Source organism: Micropterus salmoides, unplaced genomic scaffold, assembly GCF_014851395.1.
Source record: "Micropterus salmoides isolate LMB-PRFRI ecotype aquatic unplaced genomic scaffold, ASM1485139v1 Ms_hic_scaffold_11, whole genome shotgun sequence".
Lineage (NCBI taxonomy): Eukaryota > Metazoa > Chordata > Actinopteri > Centrarchiformes > Centrarchidae > Micropterus > Micropterus salmoides.
Genome location: NW_024040152.1, coordinates 1,840,983 through 1,864,772, shown reverse-complemented (window position 1 = coordinate 1,864,772; position 23,790 = coordinate 1,840,983). Strand labels below are relative to the sequence as shown.

At 40.8% G+C, this 23,790-nt stretch overlaps 1 protein-coding gene across 2 annotated transcripts in view; it reads right to left on the bottom strand.

Annotated features, from left to right (window-relative positions):
• Positions 1-7,623: 7,623 nt before the first annotated feature.
• LOC119896925 (atrial natriuretic peptide receptor 1-like) overlaps positions 7,624-23,790 on the bottom strand; it is a 151,813-nt gene continuing 135,646 nt past the window's right edge. The window contains exons 16-22 of one of the 2 annotated variants that reach the window (XM_038710358.1): positions 18,247-18,415; positions 15,849-15,995; positions 13,170-13,293; positions 12,641-12,709; positions 11,913-12,087; positions 11,165-11,263; positions 7,624-8,698 (exon numbers count right to left, since the gene is read on the bottom strand). In XM_038710358.1, the coding sequence (XP_038566286.1) occupies positions 8,553-8,698; positions 11,165-11,263; positions 11,913-12,087; positions 12,641-12,709; positions 13,170-13,293; positions 15,849-15,995; positions 18,247-18,415 (929 nt within the window). In that variant the 3' untranslated portion in view covers positions 7,624-8,552. The remainder of the gene's footprint in view (positions 8,699-11,164; positions 11,264-11,912; positions 12,088-12,640; positions 12,710-13,169; positions 13,294-15,848; positions 15,996-18,246; positions 18,416-23,790) is intronic. The other variant, XM_038710360.1, reaches the window with a different exon arrangement.

The window sequence follows — 23,790 nt, the reverse complement described above, 5'->3', positions numbered from 1 at the left end:
TGCAGTAAGAGGTTCACTAATAAGCCAGGGCTCTACACTAACCTTTTTCCCAAGGAGCACATGAAATGAAAAAATTTAGGAGCACAGCAAAAAATGTAACAGACTGAACAAACTATTTATTATACACATATTTATACTACGTGTGTGCTCAAATATGGTATGGAACCATTGAAAGACTGGAAGGGAATACCCTTGTATCTGTACACCTCGGCATCTAACAATATTTTGTTAAAGCTTTTTAAAATATTGAAAAAGATGTTTTGAAAATTTGAGACACTTAAAACAGCTTTTAAAATACTGAGGAGTACTTGGAAAAAACTGTAAAATTGGTGTAGTTTTTGAACCAGCGACAGATTCACAATACACCAGCAGCACCCACACAACCCACACCTAATGCAAACAAGACTACTGAACAGTGTTACAGTTCTTACTCTCAGAAGGAGGCAGTGGAAATCTGCATCTTTCACACAACATGGAGGAGAGTGTATTAGTGTAATATTACAACATTAGAGAAAAAGTTCAATTTTAATCTAATAGTATACTGCTATTATGTTAATACAAAATACATGATAGTACAAAATTAATTCCAGTTGGACAAAAACAGCATTTTCATGTCCTACTTCATTTGTTAATGCTGCCATCTCATCAATAGTCAGAACCATTCATGCGGGAGTTCAACATTTGAAAGTTTACTGAAGCACGTCAAACCATTTTTATGTCAGTTGGTCAGTTGGTGAAAAGTGAAATTGTGGAGCACATCATCGATTTTATGAAAAGTTGAACACGTTTCAACAAAAGGCAGCTGATATAGCTGAATATCCAGCTAGCCGAATCCACAACCTCCTTATCTTCTCCCTGCTGTCTTCTGACTCACCGTAAATCATTTTTCCGGTTCGCACGTACCGATTTTTAGAGCCCTGCAAGCTAATACTGAACTCTGGGTGTTTGTGTGGTGCAGTGTCAGAAGACACAATTCATGCTGTCTCCACAATAACCAAATCTGCTCACCCAGTGGTGAGAAGGTGTTTTTTCTCACTTGACTGATGCAACTTCTGTGTGGCAGTGGGTGTCTACAAGATACGCTCACACAGTTGAACTAATGGAAAGTTGTTAGTATAACTTTGCATACAAGAACAAAAGGGCAGAAAACCCACCCTCCATCCTGGTCCAGGGCAAGATATCTCAGCAGCAGCTACTAAAATGGTTATCATGGTCTGCAGGAGATGATTCTTATTGATTGTGTTGACCTCTTATTTTTCATCTAGAGCATCACTTACAGGCCAGCATTTCCCCTTAATGAACGCTTTTCTTTATGATTAAGTTTCTCCCAAATGAAAGGTTGGATTTCCAGATGTAAAGTTACTGGAACACAAGTAATAATTTTAAGGTGACTTCATGAGTAAGGCTGCTTTGAAAGAGGAAGTCAAATATTCAATCCTGAACTCAGCTTTTCTCCTGAAATATTTCTTCAATATGGGTGCTGCTGACAATCTGCACTATGTCCAAGAGTTTTCAGATTGTTCAGGTTAACACTAGAACAGACACTTTGTTGATGAACAGCAGTATTACACAGCTGGTGAATATATATTCACTGCTAGCGTTGCTCTTAACTTTCTTGCCTGGTAAAATAAAAGGTTTAATTTAAAAAATAGAGTAGTTGGGTACAGTACAGCTAATGAATAATTCTGGTTTACATGGTACGTGTTATGGAAAGCTGCTGCCAATATTTTCACTCTCATTCTGCTTATAGGTTTTTATATTCATGCCAAACTGCAGTTACAATATATTTGGGGAAATCCCAAATATATTCTTAGACATGGTTTCAGAACACCGAACTTTTGGGGACAATCAAACTTTGACATACTGAATTTTGATTAAAAAAGGCATTTCGATAAGGAATAAAAGAAGAACTTCATGTCAGCTTTCATATTTCTTGTCCCTTTAATGCCTCTTTATCAGTAGTTTTTAATGTGCTTTGTCATTGAGGCCAGGCTCAGTCATTGAGCAACACTGCTGCAGCAGGGCTTCCTCGAACTTGGTCTCTGTAAATATGGTTTATAAGACTTCGAATCAGTCTGGTTGTAGGATGTTGTTTTAAATCAGTGCATTAATGCACACGTTTGTGTCTGGGCAACAGTAACTGATGCAATTCATGAAAAAAAACAAAAACAAAATACAGAATAAAGAAACTGCCATGTACTGCAAGTTACTTTGATACCTTTGTAGCTTTTATTACACATTTCTGAAGATCCAGTGCTATACCAGAGCAAGATGCAGTAAGCGTCGTCTCCTTCTGGGTAATAACAGGCTGTTGCAGTGTTGACATGCCCACTAGATGGAGATGGAGAGTTAAAGCTGAAACCTTCCCTGGCACCACTGAGTACCCACACAGCGCAAGGCCATAAAATAAAGTGAAACTGAAGTTGTTTAATATTATGATCTGTGTGGGAATTCATTCCCTTCACTCTGCAGATACTGTAGGTTGAGCCCAGTCTGCTGAGGGGTTTGGTGTTGATAAGGTTATGCTATTCTTAGGAGGAGCTCACACTTTTCAGGGATCCAGACTGCAACTATATTTTGAGACCGTACGGGCATTTCATGTGCAAACTATAAAATAATTTAAGATTAAATTAGAACAACTTTATCCCCAGTGGGGAAACTCAATTGCCACTAGCTCTAATCAGGCAGCAAAATATAAACAGAAGACAACCAAAACAAAAATCTACAACCTACCTACAACTGCATTTTCTTTATAGGCTATAGAAACATTAAAATATATTACAAATTAATGAAAAATGAGTGCTGCAGCAGCTGTGATCAGCTGCTGCCGTCATCAGAAACAGACGTTGCTTCATGTGAGGCTTCGGAGGAAAGGACGTCTCATGTCTCCAAAAACATATTTCCTCGTTCCTTCTCTCCTCGCTTGGTTTCCTTGCGTCTCTCCATGCATCGCGGTGGGCGGCACTAAGATGCAAGGAAAAGACGCGAGGGCAACGTGGATGCAACTAACTTGAGAAGCACCCTTTGTGTCTGTAGTAAAGCCAGGAAGACATTTAGAAGCTTTGGTCTGTCTCGCTCCAGAGCCATCTCCACATCGCCTGGAACACAGTCTGTGTTCTTTGCTTTTGTTGGTTTTGCCAGTAAGTCACGTTTCACTTTGTGACGTTGTTCCTTGTGAGTTTCAGTGAGCTTTACTTTCGGTTTTAGTTTGTAGTTTAGTCTGCCCTAGTGACTGTCGTCATGTTGAGACAGTTTGACTTTGGGTTTCTTTCGGGGTGCCAGTCAGGTTTCTCTCCTGACACCTAAGATTTTTATGATTTTTCAGATTATATTTTACCCATCAAGTGACACAAAGGGTACATATGCAATGTTATCCTCACGCTGAGTGAAACCAATAATAATGAAAACCACAACTCAATTATAAAAGTCAACAAAGGCAGTGTATATTAACAAAAGCGTACCACAAATCAATAAAACACAACTCAAGTTTCCCCTCAGGGTTCAGTTCAGTTCAGGTTCAGGTTAAGTCTTCAGAGCAGGAAAAAACGCCCATCAAATAAAGATTGCTCCTCAAAACAAATGTTAATCCAACGTGAGAACAAAAAAACCCCACACTGCTCCAAAAAAGCAAAGACGCTCTCCTGCTTCCCTCAGCTCTTCTCTTTGGTCAACTGCTGCTCGCTCCCAGACACACGCCAAACATTTTAGCACTTCCTGAACTGGGCGGACTGGGCGCTGACGAATAAGAAACCTCCCACAAAGAGCATCACGGCTGCATAAGCGGTGCAACAGAGAGGTGCAGGCCACAGTGTGCTTGTCCCTGATTGTCTCTCCTGTATCTAATTAGTTTCTCCCTCACCTGTGGATTTAAGTGGTTGTCTGTCTTTCACTCGGAGGCAGTTCATGTTGATTTCCTGAGTGGTTCCTCAGTGTTTCCAGTGCTTGTGTGGATTTATCCTTTGATTGGACATTTGGATTACTCACCCTTTGTGTGTTTGGATTTTCATGCCTTGTGTTTTGGACTGCTCACATCACTTTTCACACACAGTTTCCCGTTTTGCAAATAAACCTCACCTTCTCACCACTTCCATCTGCATTTGGGTCCAAAACCTGCAGTCTAATGCTTTCAGCTCTACAGCTGAACATAACAAATCTATTAACTTCCACTGAACTCATTTGAAAATTAATTAAAATGTTTAATATGCAAATGATGTATTTTCTCATTAAACATTTGCTGATTTCCATATCACACAAATCCCTTTTCCGGCACATTTATCAGACTCAGATTATTTTTTTGGTTTTATTGTGATAATATACCAAATGTTCCAGACATTTACAGAAAAGTTTATCAAAATTGTTTTTTTCATGGATTTATTGAATTAAAGAACTAAGAAACTGTGTGTAAAGTTAAAATGATCTAACTTCTTTGAAGGGCAAATGACTGTGTACAGGAAATGTGTAATTTTGAGAAAACGGCTGTTAAAGATTTACCTAACCCAAAAGAGAAACACTTGGCTTAAATGTCATATGAACACATCTCTTATGGATTTATGAACTATCTAACATTGTGCTCTAGAAAACAAGCTTTCAAACGATATATAATTTAATATCGAGGGTTTTAAAAAGACCAATTGAACTTTTACTTGGAAAACGCTAACAAAGATGAAATTTACATGATTTGAAGATGACAAACTTGGTGTAAAATAGACAATTGTATGTATTTCATTCAAGATTGTGGTGTACATGTTATGAAAGTATGGTAATAATAGTTGCAAAATAACTTTGAAATCTAAAAATTGGCAGATTGAAGCAAAATCATAATTTTTAGACTGGTGGCCCGTCATTATCCTGTGTACTTACCAACCTGTAATGTTTAAGGTTATTGACTTGTGCACTGATATTTCTTTTACATTTATTCATTTAGCTGACACTTTTATCCAAAGCAAACAATTGCTATATATGTCAGAGGTCACACGCCTCTGGAGCAACTAGGGGTTAAGTGGATGCATTGGTGGACGTGTCACAATGGGGAATTGAACCCGGGTCTCTCACAACAAAGGCATGCATCTTATCCACTGCTCCATCACTTCCCCACTTTTATATAGATTAGTTTATAATTGCTTTTATTTACACTTTTTGCATGCACAGAATATTAATTGTTTATTGACCCCGTTATAAAACATTATAAATAAAAGTAACATGAATATATCATTGGCTGGGTCTATAGTTCCTCTGAAACGTATTTTTCTTTAGTTTGTAAGCACTCCGTTTCAGTTCTTTGGGGTGTCAGATGAGTTTTTTTACTATTTCTCAAAGGTTTGTCATTTGCAGGTTTTATCAGTGTGATTTTAGGAATTTGTACGATGACCCTGTACGCAGGATAAGCGGTTGACGATGGATGGATGGAACCTATTGAAGCATCTCCTTTCCAACTATGATGCAGGTGTTTGTGCTCCTCACTATAAAGCAGCAGCACTTTCTCTTGTGGTTTGCACTGTGGTGTTTATTGAAGAATAATGCACTCCATGGTTCTGCCTCCATGATTTTTCAAAATTGTGAATTATCCCTGTTATCCGACGGACACCTGCCAGCAATGACAGGAGCTTATTGTTTTAGCTGAGTATCGGTCTGAAATACTGATGCTAAATCAATACCGTACGATTATCTGAAAATAATGCACATCATGGTATTAACTGTATTATCTTCTGCCTCTTAACAGTAACGACATCAGAATTTTATTTTTTTTTATTTTTTTTACAAACAACCCAGAACAACTGGCTCTGCACAGCACTTTATTCAGGCCACTACAGGTCAGTACAAACAAACACCGCAGGTTTGATCCCAAGTTTAAAAACAAAACAACAAATGGCTCACTTTCACTTTTCTGAATCCCCACTTGAACTAACCTTTTAGCCTCATGCAGGAATGCAAAATGTCACCAGAGGGGAAGTGCAACATCGAGGGAAAACAATATAGTTCAAATTTATCTTACAGAAATGATTGACAAAACGAAACAATAAATGACAGCAGGTTATTGATGAGTTGACCTGTGATGACTGGAATCTCTTAGGAGACGCACAATGATGAGCTTTAATGATAATTTCCCAAAAATTAGATGTATATTCTAAAACTTTTAAACTCCACTTGTAATACATGTGTAATGGCACTATATAAAAATATGTGTTCATAAGTTAAACCACGTTAACATTTTTTGAGACTTTTTCAGTTCCTGAATCTGTGTAATTGACGAGAAAATATTCTGTTGTACATCTGAAATCCACTGGCTGTAAAGAGGTCAGGAAAGCGTCCAAGCAGAGAGGAGTGCTGGGACGTCACAGGTTTGATCCTCCCACAGTTTTAACTCCTGGCTGAACTTAAACAAGAAGTAATTTCGCTGTACAGAGAGGTTAAAACAGAACGGAGCTTATGTGACTTTTTCCTAATTGAATTTCAAAAACAAACCATCAGGTAATAAACTTTCATTTAAAAACAGAAAGGAACGTTTTGTATATGTACAGAGAACTTTTATTTTCAAAAGAGCTAATGAGGAGCTGCACCCAAACTTTAAGGTTTTGTTTTGTTTTGTTTAGGTTTTTTTGCAAAGCTAGCCATCATGTGTTTTAATTTAGTGTGTTTACTAACACTACAAATTTTAAATGAGCAACAGCTCACCTGATTTACACTAAGGGCTGTGTCTGAAAATCAATTCTCTCTGCTCCGGTATAACTAAAACCAGATATGAACGTTGGCTGGTGGATAATTATTTTTTTCTATCAATGCAACCCACAATGCATGATTGTGGGTTGGTTATTCACCATCGGATGTACACTTGTTGATACTATATAGGCCAGTGGTTCTCAAAGTGGGATCCAGGGACCCCCAGCAAAAAGGGGAAACTATTATTTTCTCATAATTCTGTCCCACAATGACAAAGGATTTATTACTCTAATAAATAAATCATCTAAAAGCAAAAATCTTAACAGACAGGGATTAAGAACCCTGGGACAAAATATCGGGTATAATAATTATAACTATGCATTCGGACAGCACTACAAAATGGCGATTTTCGGACACAGCCTAAACAACGAGCTCTGTTCAGGACTGTCTCTTCCACTGAAAGCTCAGGAAGCAGCTGGGCAGAACACCCTATAGCTCTAGTTTGTATGTAAATCTAAGTAGTTTAAGTCCAGTGAAAAAGCTTAAATGGGACAAAAGTAAGCAGCAGGTTAGTTAAGCAGCAAAGTTAAAAACAACATTCAGATCTAAAATGAACAATTAAATGGAGTTTTAGTGTGTACGTTTAGATGCCACTAAAACGTACACACTGAAGCTTTCAGTTAGGGGTGAGCAATAAAACGATGATAATTATGGCAATATAAATTTCCTCAACTATATAAATGTTCACTATATTGTCAGTAAATATTTGGTTTAATTCATTTGAATCACAAACAAATTAGCACTTAATTTTTCTATTAAAATTAATTTGAGGAAAAGGGACTGAAAAGATTTACTAATCATATTTGTTAAAAATATATTGTAGTTTTTAATGTTTTACCTCAGATTTGTGAAGTGATCCACTGTTTGGCATCAAGTGTTCTGACCTTACCCATCTGGTTTCTTCAGTTTTCACTCAGGAGCAAAAATCAGCTTTTAAACTTGAAAGAAATAATGATTTGACATATCGTGATAATTATCTATCGAATGGTATGAAATGTTTTAATCGTGATAACATTTTTGGCCATATTGCCCGGCCCTACTTTAGGGTTTTTCACTGAACTTGAACTACTTATATTTACATACAAACAATGGGGGTGTTGTAAAACTTTACATTTGCCAAGTTAGTTTTAATCCTTGAAGTCGGAACCCCCCACTCCCCACCCAGGGGCTAAATCACACCTGATTCTGGGCTGGTTGAAGACACCTTTTACGTGCAGCAGTGAAGAACAACCTGACACAGGGACTTGAAAACAACTCTAAACTAACACAAATGTAGATGTTCTTTGTAAAACTGAAAGTGGCAGCGGTGCAACATTTTAAAGACAGGATCTGGATCACAGAATCTAAAGAGTCTGTTAATATTTTGGTTTGGTTTCATTTACATTATGTTCACCAGCCCTTCATTTGTCCAGTTTGATTCCCGCCTCGGCAGGTTTCTGTGCAGGTATTTCTCCATCAACATCAAGGCCTCCACCCGTCACTCTGTTCCTCCTCCTCTTTGTTTTTCTTTCTCACTCATCCTCGTTCCTCCTTTTTAATTCAGCAGTTTGATCCTTCATGTGTGAGGTGAATGTTCCAGTACTCTCTCTGTGTTGTGAAGTCTGAAACCTTCGAGGCCTTTGTTCAAAATAAAAAAACAGGAGGAGGAGACGACGACCTGAGACGTCTACGGCGACATCTCTTCATATCCCTGAACTTTTCCTCTTCCCGTCTCGTCATTAATTTGCTCCCTTATTTTCTTCTCTACTTCCCTCTTTCCTTTTCTCTTCTGTTCCCTCATTTCCTTCTCATCCCCCCTCCTCCTCTCTCTGTCCACTGTTGACGGCTGTGTTTTGTCATTGGCTGTCACTCTCCCCCAGTAGCCAATAGGTGGTCATCTTCCCTTTGCCCTTGATGTCGATCTCTCCTCTCAGCTCCAGCTGGAAGCAGTTGAACTCCATCAGGACGTCACGAGTCGCAGCCGACACGTGGATCTTCAGCGCTGCACAAAGACACACAAGTTCACATGAGGTAATTTGACTAATGTCCTACAGAGAGCTTAAGCCCCTCCCCTTCCTGTGGACCTTATTTCAGAAGAAATATGTATGGGAGCCACCGGCGAGAGACAACTAATGTTTCTGATCCCATTTGAATTGTGTCCTAAATTTCACACGTTTGCCACTTTAAAAGATTATGATATAAAAAATGTCTTAGTGACTCGGAAAATACATCAAAGAGCTTCCATGTGTAGATGATGTGATGAAAGGACCAGGAGTCATTGGATTAAACCCATCAGGTGAGATGCATCTGTGTGTGGAACATAGCTAAGTTACCTAGCTAGTATTACAGTGGTAATGGTGCATTCCATTTAGTAAGTAAGTAAAGTTTATTTTTATAGCACCTTTCACAGATAAAAATCACAAAGTGCTTCACACTTTGGAAAACAATACAAAATAGTAAAATACAATGTATAAGAAAATGTAAATACAAATGGAAAACATAGAACAAAAACCATAAAACCCCCTTGTCTAACTGAAAGCCTGCTTGAAAAGCAGCGTCTTCAGTTACTTTTTAAAAGAATCAACAGAATTAAGACAACGTAGAAAGGGAGGCAATGCATTCTAGGTGCCACTGCTTGAAATGATTGATCTCTGGTTTTAAAAGCCTCTGACCTGATGACCTCAGACTACGGGTCAGAGTATGAAGCTGTATCAACTCAGCTATGTAGGGAGGAACCTGACCGTGCAGGGTTCTAAAAGTAAGAACCAGGATTTTAAATTGAATTCTATACTGGACTGGTAACCAGTGAAGTGCTGCTAAAACAGGTGTGATGTGCGCTCTTTTGTTAATGTGAGTTAAAAGCCTTGCAGCAGAGTTCTGAACAGCCTGGTAAAGCTCCTTCTTACTCAGTAAAAAGTGTTCGTTTTCTCTGAGTTCAGAAGCAGGAAGTTGCCACATAACCACTGTTTAATACTGGTCAAGCAGTTAATTGAAGAAGACAATTTGTGGAACTCAGTTTCCTTAAACGAGCAGTACAGTTGAATGTCATCCGCATACAGATGGAAAGATATGTCACTGAATTGACTAATTATCTGTCCAAGATGAAATATATATACAAAAGGAACAGGTTGGGTCCCAAGACAGAACCCTGAGGTACCCCACACAACAACCCTGCAGTTTCAGACATGATCTGATTTACATAAACACTGAAACTTCTACCAGAAAGGTAGGATGAGAACCATTTTAAAACTGATCCACACATCCAAACCAGATCATGGAGTCTATTTATCATAATATTGTGATCATCAGTATAAAAAGCAGATGAAAGGTCCAAGGCCTACATTCATTTAACCTACAACCCTTGGAACGGGCTGTTGATGCCATCCCCTATGCCAATATATAGGGATGACATAAGTCTGCCTCATTCATGCTGCTGAACACTCGCTCACTAACTAATAAAGCGCCACTCATACGCGACATCATAACTGGATTTTCTGTGTCTGACTGAAACTTGGCAGAACCAAATGGAGTTTCTTGCGCTTAACCAAGCTACCCCCCAAGGCTATAGTTGTTATTTATTGATTTAGCTGATGCTTTTATCTAAAGCGACTTACAATTGCTATACATGTCAGAGGTCGCACGCCTCTGGCGCAACTAGGGGTTAAGTGTCTTGCTCAGGGTGGATATCTCACAGAGGGAATTGAACCTGGGTCTCCCACACCAAAGGCAAGCATCTTGTCTATGCACCATCACCACCCCCACCATTGGTAGTGGCAAATCCCATCAGCATGTTGCTGGGACAGAAGTGGTTCTCGTCCGAGGGGTAGAGACATCCAGGGGCGTTGCAGCTGGGGAGCATTTCCACCCGCATCCTGGAGGGAAACCTGCGGCAACCACCGGGTTCGTTTTCTGCAATGAGACCAGAGCACCCCTGTCCAGGAAAGTCGCCTCATCTTGACCTGAGCGCCAGCTCTGCAGCCCCTTCTCCTCGGTCTCTTCTTAGGATTACCAGAGCCCCTGGTCGTAAACAGGAGCCGGTACTCAGGTGAGGAGGGAGGACACACGAGCGGGGCCAAGAGGGGTATGGAGAGCGACAGCGATAGCAAAAAACACCAGCACAAACACTGAAAGTTGATACATATGCGACGCAGCAGCGGCCAGGCCAAACACAGGCGCCATCTTGTTTCCATCACCTTTTTGACACGAGAAGTCAAAAATTTCAAAGGGAAGTCAGATGAAACTGAGGTCTGTGACTGTAACATTGCTCTACGACGGGGGTCCAGTTTGTAGTTCAACAGGGACCAACAGAGTTATAATATAAATTTGAATCAGGACCAAACAGTTGGTGCAGGTGCTGTAGCTCTTGTTTTAATGAATAAGAATTGAACTTGAATTGAACCGCAACGTGGGCCTGAATCTATGCAAACATGTTGTGTTCACTGAGTCTTTGTGTGTCTGTAGTTCTGACCTTCTCCGGTGGACTCCATACGAGACGACGTGTTGACCGTGTCCCCGAACAGACAGTAACGAGGCATTTTCAGACCCACCACTCCTGCACACACCGGACCTGAACACAGCCAACACAGTAAGTGTGAGAGCACATCCTGAAGGAAACGAGGACCCGTCTGTGCCGTTCACAGCTTTTTATTCTGACTGCAGAGTTTGGTTCTTTTATTCTTAAACTGAATGCAGTGCCTGCTTTTTTCTTTTCTCCTACTTGCTCTTCCTCTCTTTACCCCTCTCGCTCTCTCTCTCTCCCTCTCTCTCTCTTTCACTTTCACGCTCTCTCCCTTTCACTCTCCCTCTCTTTACCCCTCTCGCTCTCTTTCATCCTCGCTCTCCTCCTCTCTCTCCCTCTCAACCATCTCGCTCTCTCTTCCACTGACCCTCTCTTTCCCCCTCTTGCTCTCTCTCTCTCTCTCTCTCTCCCTCTCGCTCTCCCCTCCTATACTTACATGGTTTTCTTTTTTGGCATCATCTTATTTTGCAGCCTGTTGTTGAATAAAAATACTATAGTAATAGAAATGTCCTGCATGTGTTTCTATCATTAAGAAACTTTACTATTTAGAAATGTTGTTGGATTTGATGATGTCAGACTTTGTGCCAAATGGAGCAAAAGGTTAAAAACTTTTTTCTTTTTTTTTTTATTAATGACAACATTTCACCTGGTGTCTAAATATATAGTATTTATGAATACCCTCCCCTCCTCTCCTCACCGCTGTGTATTCCAATCCTCAGTTTCAGCTGTTGTTCTGGTCGGTGGCGGATCTTGAAGGTTCGGACAGCGTCCAGCAGGGCGAGGGCCATGCGTGTTATCTCTCTGCCGTGCAGCTTTCCGTTCCTCACTGGCAACCCGGACACCACCATGTAGGCGTCGCCGATGGTCTCCACCTGGGGGCGCCACAGCAACACAAACATTTAATCCATCTGCGTTCATGGATTTACCTCAGCTTCACTCAAAATTCACATTTTTAAATATAGTTTAACTCTTTAGATTATAAACATTTAAATGATTTGAGTTATTCTGTTTTTACCAAACACAATATTCATGATACTGGTTCCTTTGCTCCTAAAAAGTTGAGCTTTTGTGTCCCAATACTGCAATTTTTAAGGATTTAAATCCATTACAGCTCTAATTATCAGTACTATTACTATTACCACTCTTTATTTATCACACGTCGGTCACATACTGCAGTATAACTGTACATTATTCCACACATTTCAAATGCCTTGTTACATGAGCATCTGTAACAAAACAAATTTACCCTCATGGATCAATCAAGTATTATAGGCAGTTAATATGCAGTGAACAGCAGCAAATACTTTGCGCCACGTGGATCAACAAATCCTTCTGGGTCTGAAACCTCCTCTGGATGATTTTTTTAAAAGGTGGAAATTCCCAAAATAACAACTATATTAAAAAGGTTTCTGTTGATTTTGTCACCTTGTAAACATCAAAATTGTCGATGATGGCATCGAAACAGGTGTAGAGGTCATTCAGCAGAGTCACCACCTGCAGAAGGACAGGATGAGCAGCTCAGATACAATAAAAAACTTGATATATAAAAGTGCTTTTGGGAGTTTATAGTGTGCTATACACCAATCCTCACACCAACAACACAAAATATCAACTGCTCTACGTATTATAACAAGGTGCAGCATCCTCACACCCAGAGGTTTAGAGTCAGGCTAGTTGTTGTTTCCCTCTGCTTCCAGAATTTGGTCCATCCCGCCTTGTGTGAGTGGTTCAGGCTGCTGGTGCTGTAACCAGCTGAGCTCTGAGTATTTATGTCACCAGTAACCAACATGACAGTGAGTTCTGTGAAGTCCTGCAGAGCTCCTCTGGGATGTGGTGGAACGGGCAGTATGAATGTGCAGCCGATGCTTTCATGTCAACATGAAACAGAATCTCTAAACAATGTTTCTACTTTTCTACCCAGCAATAGAAAGGTTTACCGAATAAATCTGCTCACCTCCATCGGTGTGCTCTCTGCAGAGATGGCCGTGAAACCCACGATGTCACTGAAGTAGATGGTGACGGAGTCGAAGGCCTCGGCCTGAACCGTCTCACCGCGCTTCAACTGCTCTGCCACTGAGCTGAGGGCGAGAGAGGTGCACAGAGAGAGAGTAAATGTGAAGAAAAGTAATGCAATTAAGTTTCAATGAAGCCCTACCTGTCAGGAGAAATAACCAGTGGGTCTTTGAACACACTGAGAAAAAGCTACCTCGATATAAACATGACAGCATCGGAGAGTTTTAAGCTCTAAATGCAATTAAGAGAATGTTTTATTATTATTCTATTTCCAAATTCTAACTAAAGGCTGGCTTAAAATATTTGATAGTCATCCTGCCGGTTGTACTGTAAGGTAGCAAAGAATGGGCTCTGCTCGTTCATCACAGCTTTACCTGGTGGGACAAACATCCAGCAGAATCTTTATATGCAGAATTCTGCAGATAATTTAATAATTGTAGTAATAATTACTTATCTACTTATATATATTTTATAGCAAAATTACAGGCTGGACATGTGAATGAATGTTTCTGTCGCGTTTTCGTCATCCACTATGATGCGTTTTTATAAAGCATCTGTCGTCTTTTCTGTTCAGCAAAAATTCCTTGAGCAAGTTCACTTCAAGTTCATACAGGCTGTATTAATCAGATGTTGGAAGTTGACAATCAAACGCTTAATCAGTAATTAAACATGTAGTCTTAATATCAGCAGACTAATACATCAACAGTCTCTCACGTCGTCATAACAACAGTAGATAACAGCAGACCAAAGCATGCACTTGTCACAGCGTCAGCAGATTTTGTACACCTGCAGCCTCTCCTGCAGTCATAATTTACAGTAGATAACAGTTGAACAAGGCGTGCATAGTTACAGCGTCTGCAGTCAGTACTCCCACTCAAGGATTTAACCACAGTGAGCTTGTTTCTTTGTTTATGACTACAGTTCACCACTTCAAAATAAAGACAAGGCACATGTAGTTAAAAAGATTAAAATAATTAAAATAACAAAATAAAAAAGACTTTGTGGAATAAGCTGGTGTCTTTTGTGCTGTGTGCTGGAGACAGGACATTCTTACTGTGATGGACTATATTGATGAATGAACACAATTTTGACTAATTCTGCTTCTCCATTTTCCTTAGCTGGTGTCTTGGTGCTGAGTTACTGCGCTCCCTCACTCTGCTCCCAAAGCACACATGCTTGCTTACACACACACACACACACACACACACACACACACACATGCTACTGCTGAGCCTGGGCAGTTAGATGCAAAAAGGATCACATACACTCCGAGCTATAGAGTTTTAACTCTGTGATCCTTACTATAAAATAAGACTTTAAATGATGACAATGTAGACCACCATCGCTGTAATAATTAATAATAACAATTTAGGCTATAATGCTCTAAAATTATTCACAACAAGGGAGATACTAAAGTACCAAGGAAATGTGTATAAAATGGTGCAGAAAACTGTAAACTGCAGCACTGACTGGTACTATCTGGTGCAGAAGTAAATGCAGTAATCTAATCCATTAGTTACTTGTGAAAATGTTCATGATTACAGAAATGTAAATGCTCTGTATAACACCTTTCAAGTCTTTGCGACCACTAAAAGCGCTTTTACACTACATTGCATTCACCATAGACACAAATTCACACACTGAACCTTAGTGCTCAAACATAGACTAACATTCACACACTGGTGGAACAGCCACCAGGGGCAGTTCGGGGTTCAGTATCTTGCCCAAGGACAGAAGATGTACATTGGGAGTTACATCTGAATATTTTCTTTAAAAAGCTCCGCTACAATATGTTGAACAAAACTCATTTTGTTGCTTTGCATGTTTCTCATGTGCACAATGTCTTCCTTTGCCGTTTAGTATAGTGGTAGTATCTGGTACAGCAGTATATGCAGTACTCACTGTGGTAGTATCTGTTACAGTGGTATATGCAGTACTCACTGTGGTAGTATCTGGTACAGCGGTATATGCAGTACTCACTGTGGTAGTATCTGGTACAGCGGTATATGCAGTTCTCACTGTGGTAGTATCTGGTACAGCGGTATATGCAGTACTCACTGTGGTAGTATCTGGTACAGCGGTATATGCAGTACTCACTGTGGTAGTATCTGGTACAGCGGTATATGCAGTACTCACTGTGGTAGTATCTGGTGCAGTACTCACTGTGGTAGTATCTGGTACAGCGGTATATGCAGTACTCACTGTGGTAGTATCTGGTACAGCGGTATATGCAGTACTCACTGTGGTAGTATCTGGTACAGCGGTATATGCAGTACTCACTGTGAGTGGTATATGCAGTACTCACTGTGGTAGTATCTGGTACAGCGGTATATGCAGTACTCACTGTGGTAGTATCTGGTGCAGTACTCACTGTGGTAGTATCTGGTACAGCGGTATATGCAGTACTCACTGTGGTAGTATCTGGTGCAGTACTCACTGTGGTAGTATCTGGTGCAGTACTCACTGTGGTAGTATCTGGTACAGCGGTATATGCAGTACTCACTGTGGTAGTATCTGGTACAGCGGTATATGCAGTACTCACTGTGGTAGTATCTGGTACAGCGGTATATGCAGTACTCACTGTGGTAGTATCTGGTACAGTGGTATATGCAGTACTCACTGTGGTAGTATCTGGTATAGCAGAGCTTCGGCCTTGCGTTTCTCCTCATGATAAGCTTGTGTTCGTTCCTCCACCAGCTCCTCCAGGTTGTTGGCGTACTGCTCCATACGGGACAGCAGGTTGTCCAGGATGTTGGTCCTCGACTCCCTACACACACACACACACACACACACAGTGTTAAAGGATAATGTGTGTTTTTACATCCCACTGTGTGATTTATTCTGAGGTCAGCAGCTCGTTCTGTCAGACGTCAGACAGAGCCTCCCTTGGATTTAAAACTCCATCACATTAAAAGGTGTAATCAGCACTATTTCATCAGCTATTTGCACAAAATCACCATCATTTATCAGCAGAAGCGTCACAGCCACTCCACTGTTACATCCTTGGATGGCTCTCACTCTCCCAAGTCCATGAAGTGCCCATTATCCACTCTACAAGATGAGGCTGGCATTATAAGCAGACTCAATCCAGCTGTGAGGATCTCTCCTAACAAATCCTGAGTTTCTCTCAGCCTTCTTTCTGAAACTAAACACCTGTGAGGTGTTTTTAAAGATGTACGTCTTCAGTAGGATCCAATGAGCTTAAAGTCAGACAGTACTGAGAGACACACTAACACGCTGTTTGGGTCTGCACATGGGATTTGTTGAAAACAATTAAGCCTTATCCTTTTAAAGGTTCAGTGTGTCATTTTTAGTGGCATCTAGTGGTGAAGGTTGTAAATTGGAGGGTGAGAGCTAAGCTCTCATCCATGCTGGAGACCTCGTCCCACCCCCTTCATGAGACACTAACCTCACCGAGCAGCTCCACGTTGTGTGAAGGAGAGATTCAGAAGATCTTTTCTTCCTGCAGCCGTGAGACTTTATAATCAGCACTGTTAAGCTTAAGCAGTAACCACAGCTCGGAGACTGAGGGAAAATCTATGCACAATGTCACTTTGCATTGTTTAATATTGGAATTTGTTTTTATGTGTTTTAAAGTCTCCAGGATCGTCTCTTGCATTTTATCTCTTGCGTTTTATTTGTGGTTATCTGTTATATTTGTAAAAATATAGTTTCTTTTTAATTTTAGTATTGTATCATTTATTTTTGTTAGTATTACGTTTAATGTCACTTATCACTTTACTTTATTCCATGCTATCCACTTGCTGTTGTAATGTTGAAATTTCTCACCTGTGAGACAAATAAAGGCTGATCTTATCTTATCTTACTGCTCCCCCCTCCCTTTGCAAGTGTGCAGGAGAAGCTACGGAGGCCGACACGCTCTGAGCTAAATAATACATGTGGTCCTCTTCCTCCCTCTTCTGTAAGAGGACCTGCAGTATATGTAGATAGAAATGTCTCATTCTAAGGAGATAAAAACATAACGGTTCATTATGTAAGGTCTTAACACACCACTGAAAACATAGTTATGGATATTATTTCTGTCAATAGATCGTCCTAAATATTACACACTGGACCTTTAAGAGGCGGTTTGAATAATGACAGCAGAGTTTAAATGTCCGTCCTCACTGCTACAGTTTGTGCCTGTTAGTGTTAATAAATGTTTTGCATTTTGATTTAAATACTTTTATCATCTCCAGGTCATTTCTTATTTTTGCTACTGCCATGATACAACATAATTACACGCAGATTTTTTTTTTGCAAGCACTGTGAAACACCTCCTGATTGAAGACGACTTTGTCATCTTTATGTAGCCTACAGCCCAATATTTAGAGCTTTATGTCTACTTGGTACCTCACATCAAGTTAGTGTGCAACACCAAATACTGAAAAACTTTTTGAAGTTTTGAACACCTGATATAGTGCTACGAAACCACGAAATGTAACCATGTAAACCTGTTCTGGTACAACCCCTGGATAAAATTATTATTTTAAGCAGACACACACACCAGACGGTTCAGTCCAGACGCAGGACCACACACTCAGAATTTATACTAAACACTTTCAGAGTGGCGGTTCCGGGGACTTGGGATCTTGCGTGATAAAACTGTAGATGAACTCAAGGCTGAGAAGAGGGAATCAGTAGGTTTATACATTTTATTGTGCAGATACACAACACGCTGGGGATGCTTCCTGCTCAGCTTGCTCTCATTGGCTGTTGCAGGTTTCTCATCGGAGATTTCATGATTTTAAATCGGGAAGCCTCCGATCCAGTCAGCAACTTTAAGAATCTGTCTGTAATCCCCTCGCACTACAGGCCGATAATCTGCTCCGACCAGCTTTGGATCGGTATACTTTGGAACGCCCTGGTGACTGTCAGGAGGACGAATCAGACCAATTATCTTCCAGCGTTAGCCAGACCTGTAGTGGCTGCCGCCAGATGTTACTAAAGAGCCATATGAAGCCGACATCACCTCCTGGTCTCTGAGCTAAACCTCCTCTTTCTGTCGAAGCACTTACTTGTTCTGTTTGCGCAGCAGCAGGCGGATGTGGTTGAACTCTGGTCTCTCTGTCGGCTCCTCGGCCCAGCAGCGCTGCATCAGCTGACCCAGCTCAGGACTGTGACTCTGCGGGTCGATGGTCGGTCTCAGGCAGGGCCACTCGCCCAGAACCACCCGGTCCACGATCTCTGCAGAGGGAGGGGGGTTTAGGACATTAAGAAATATGAACGCTGCTTGCTCCACAGAAAAGAGAATTTAGTTTAAAACTTGTGTATTCTCTTATTCACCCTCATATACAACAAGATTTTAACAGATTCAGTCGTGTCTTAGCTGCTGCTTCTTCAGTGAACGGAGATGGCTCAGATGTCATGTGATGTAAGTTCCACTCGATAACAAGCGGTCTTACAATATTTGGGAAAGATTGCTGCCAGCCAACATTCGACCATGAATAGAAGGATGGATGGTTGTGTGGTGACAAGCAACCAAACTGCACTGAGGAAGAGAAATGCTGCCAAAAGCAAAAATAAATCTTAATTATAGACCAGTCTGACTGTGGACAGACAGAATGAACTGCTTATCTTGTGAAGTTCCCTCTTGCTTTAATTTCCACAGATGTCTGTGTACAAAAACAGACTTCAATTAACAAGTCCAAGTCAAGTCCACTTCAGGATAAAACAATATTTATTTACAGATATGACAATCAGAAGAAAGGGCACGCAAAACTTCACATACATTCATTTTGACAAGTTTGACCAATTTAAAAGAAACCTTTTGTGTACCATTTGCTTTTAAGTAGCACCTGCTACTGGTCTGTGAAACAGGCTCCGGATGTAGAAACTATGTGTCTGAACAAAAAACCTGCATACGCCATTTACCCATGCATGAACTGGTCTTTATGACAGAAGGAGGTGTGTGCGTCAGATGTGTTTTTCTGATCAGTTTCATCATCCTTTAAGATTTTTGATATCATTTAATCCGCTTATTATTTTCCTCATTAATCGATTCTTGTTTGTTTTTAAATTCCAGGACATCTCAAATACCCGTCGCATGTCTGGAGAACCCAAATTTGCATATTTAAATATTTTGTTTTGTACGACTGACAGTCCAAAACCCTAAGATTTTAAGTTTATTATAATATAAGCACATTTGAAGAGCCGGTTCGGGTGCATTTCTTTTGTGAACCTCACTCAGCACAGGTACATAATGTATGGTGTTAAAACAGGAAATTATGTTAATTAAACTGTTGCCACAAAGTTGGAAGCACATGGTTGTCTAAAATTATTTGAAAGACCTTGAAAAATAGCTTCAGACCAAGTATATAAAGTATATGTGCACGTGTCCATGGACCTTTGACCATATAGTGTATTTACATTTGAGACATAATCTTTTCCTTTATTGTGAGGCACTCTGTAATATCTGCTTCCATAACGCTGCTGTAAACTAAATCCTTGATTATCTTGCTGATATTAAATAATGATGACAGAGATCACCATGCTGTAAATAACCACAGCTGTGGCTCCATCTGTTAAAGTGTGGGGGTTTGTTTTAATTGGTGCAGCTGGCAGAACTATTGGTATTCAAACAGGTGATTATGGGTGTGTCTAAATGTGCCCAATTCCTCAATGATTAGGATTTATAGAACAGAATCATGTGTAGTTGTGGCTTTATTATTCTGACAGAAACACAATTCTTTCTTTGTGAGTTCAATCTTGACTCTACAGAGAGTTTTATGAGATGGGAGAGGCAGTGGGATGCGGCCGGGAGGTGTAGGGTTGGGTATCCTTTCAAATGTATTGTTTCTGATTCTACTTATTGAGTCTCGGTTCTGGTCCCTTCACCACAGATCTTGTCAGCACTCGGTGACCTTCATCCTCTTCCTCCTCGCTCATCTCCCCCTTCATGGCTAAAGTGAAAGGAGTCTCTGTCCTAGAGGGGCGTCTCTGGGGACTCGTCTCTAAGAGAAATATCTATTGAATCATTTGTAGCCATCACTGCTTTCCCTTCAGTATAAAAGGTGTTTTGTACCTGAGACGTTGCTACTGTTAGCGTTAGCTGGATCTGGGGCGTCACTGTAGCTGGGAGAGCGCGACACGTTGAACACGGTGAAGCGTTCCTTCAGATTCACGCCGTGTTGAAGTAAAAGCTTCGTCATGTTGGAGCTGCTTCCTGCCTCGCACCAAACCTCCTTACTGCAGCTGCTGCATTTTGTTGCGTTCTCTGTTTTAGTGAAGCTAAGCCAAACTTTGGAGCGTTTGCTGCGGTCCGCCATGGTCCAGGACTGGAAACAGAAGGACTCTCTTCTTCATGCTTTGTACACACAACAAATGAGGTGACGTTAGGTCGGCATAGCAGCTCCTGGCAGATAAGAGACACTTTGATGGAGTGTAAAATGCTCACTGCAGTTCAGTCAGGAGCTGAAATATGCAGGAAGTTTGGAACAAAGGAGCAGAATCCAAACGCTCGGGTCTTAACGACTCCACAGTTCTAAGAAATTTGGTACTGATTCTAACTTGGAACCGATTCTCTATACCCAAATAAGGAGTTGTGCACATCCAGAACAGGTAGAAACATGCTTTTAAATTACATTTCGAAGATAACGGTGAGATAACTACTAAGGAAAATATTTTATGTCTCTGAGAAAACCTTAGAAAACAGTAGTTGACAAAACAAAGCTGTTCCAGAGCTTTCAATCATGTCCACATAATCTTCTTCAACAGATGGAGTTTGCGGAGTTGTCACACATTTGTTTCTCCGAGCAAGTTGAGATAGAAAGGTATCAGGGCGGACTGGCCATCGGGAATTTTGGGAACAATCCCTAATGGCCGGTCCATTTCAGGCCCAACCGGCCAAGAGTTTTTATTTTTCAGTTTCTTATGTTCAACTTTAAAAGATCTGCGACTGGGGTGACCGGCCCGTCAGCCGCAGTGAACGCTGTCTGTATGTCATCAGAGTGGGCCAAACCAATACTTTCAATATTGAGGGGGGATACGGGCGGCCCCTCCCAACTTGGACCGATCCTTGTTTTTGCTGAACTCAGTGCTGGGTTGTGTGACAAGCACAAGAGAGAAGCTAAATATGTCAAAAAGAAAGAGGAAAAAGAAATGTGTGGTGCTGAAAAAATAAGATTAGAAGACAAAGTCGGCACAAGAGGCACATGCGCCAAATTGACCGACTTCTTTGTTGGTGGAAAGGTGCTGTGGCAGCGCAGTTGGGGCAGGAACCAGCACAGGTACTGATAAGTAATGCATTTATTATAACCTGAGATTATTTATATATGCATTTATGTATAAGCATATAGGCTATATTATATATTTATGAATATTATAAACAACAGATGGAGGAAGAGGAAGAGGAACAGGAGGAGCTGTAGGAGAAGGACAATGGAACCAGAAACAGTGACAGGTACAGGGGCCTGTGCAGGGCTGGGTCAGCAATCATCCATAGATAAAACTAGAAAATGGATTATTGTAAGTCATATTTATTACTGATGTTCTTCTCCTGCATATGTAGCTGCACAATCAGTGCAAGCAGAGGCAGGGTCCAGCACAGGGGAAGCTGAGCCAGGGAGAGGCCTACTCAGAGCTGAAGATGAGGGATTTCATTTGTATGCACATACACAGACTGCTCTATTTTATGAGACTGCATCGTAGTTTTTGAGTATATTTAACTATTTTTGCACTCTGACTGATTGAGGCTTGTCTGACCTGATCTTGTTCAGTACAAATTGAAGAGGTGTGTCACAAAAGTTTCTTGAAGGTCTTTATCATAATGAAATTGACTGTATACAAGTACAACACTATTTATTAAAATAACTGCAAAAATCTTTGGCCCACACGGCGCTCGTATAAAAGGCCTCTCCGTCTCAAAGTCCTGGGCTAAATTTCAGTCCCAGTACACCCCTGAAAGGTATGAATCAGGATTAAAAAAGGCGGGGTACCTCCATCTGCTGAGCAAGGTCATGTGATCTGATCGAAAGCTCCGCATGGTCTGTTCAGTGGCATTATTGCTAACTTTCTGTTTCGTGAACTACAGTTTCCAAAGTTGAGGATTGATTTTAAATCTCGATATTAATGCTGAGCTTAAGTTTTTATTTTTTCAAAATTCCTAGAAAACACTTCCTCGGTGCCTCCGCTCTCCTTCTCTCCGTCCTCTGTGGTTTGGAAACAGAAACCTTTCCATGTCGACTTTAAGATTTCTCTGTGATTTCCAACTGTATACGCAACACTACAACTGAAGTTTGACCACAAGCCTATTTTGAATAAATGAGGCCTTTGAGCGGTTTGACACTTCAGCGTTGGCGGTTTGTCCTGGAAAGGGTTATTGGAAATAAAGCTGGAAAGGAAGAAAGACTGCTGAGCAATCGAAGCGTCGTCCAGCTGGCTGATCATCTCTGCTGGCAACAGGTCGGAGAAAAAGAGAGAATCCATATGTTTCTCTTTTCTTACAGTGGCTCTCTCTTCTCTCTGATTCCTCTCCTCTGTCTGGGTGTAATTGCTGGTTTCACTGGTGTCCTGCTCAGCCTCTAATTCCCCTCATTCAATCGTCGTCACGACTCAGACTAAACGCTCCAAACCTCCGCCTTGTTCTCTGCACTGACGACCGAACGCAGCAGCAGCTTTCCAATCAGGTCAATAACACATTCAGCAAAGGAGCAGACCCACAGAGCAAATATCAAATATCCATGGAGGTAAAAACAGCTAAATGTCACAGCTCTCTGCTGAAGCTGCTTGTCTGATATTCTGATCATTTCTGCTTCTTTGACGTTTTGATTTAAAACACATGTTGTTTAGATCATTTCTTGCTCTCGTGTATTCTTTTTTTCTGCTATTTACATATTTGTCTTCACTATTATCTCAAAACACGTTGATGAAACATCAGACTATTTGCTTAAGAATTTTTGATTTAAAACACTTGACACGATATTTTCTTGAATATTAGACTATTTACTTCGTATTTCCATAAGAATAATTGATTTAATTGTCCCTTGTCTTCATTAACAGGTTATGGAAATGAGACTTCCTGTGTTTTGTACAGAGTGATATGTATTTGTCTCATTTTAAGGATATTCTTCTACAATTTATTGACATGGTAATTAGTTTTCAGGTTTTGCTCTCTTTTGATTGGTTGTTGCCTTTAGCTTTAATATAAAGACCTGTTGTTTCACATTGTGTCAATGACCAAAACATTGTCCAGCAACCTCTACAGGCCCCAGAAACGCCTCTTAATCCTGGGTAAACTTCCAGAAGAAAGGACCCCCCTCCAGCTCCCCATCCGGTCATTCCTTGGGAGACTCCCAGGTAAAGGACCTCAGCTCCAGGAACCTTGCTCTCCAGCAAGAAAATTTAAGGGGAGGCTGGGGGTAGAGCGGTCGGCCACTAATCACATGGTCAGTGGTTTGATCCCCAGGTCTGCATGTCGAAGTGTCTTTGATGCTGAACCCTCATGTTGACATGATTTCATTTTCCGCACTTCGTCTACAAGCTGTCAGTCCTAATGAGAGGATCATGTACGCTCTGTGTAAAAAATCAAGGGTCAGTTTTAGGAAATGAGGAGAATTAGCCCC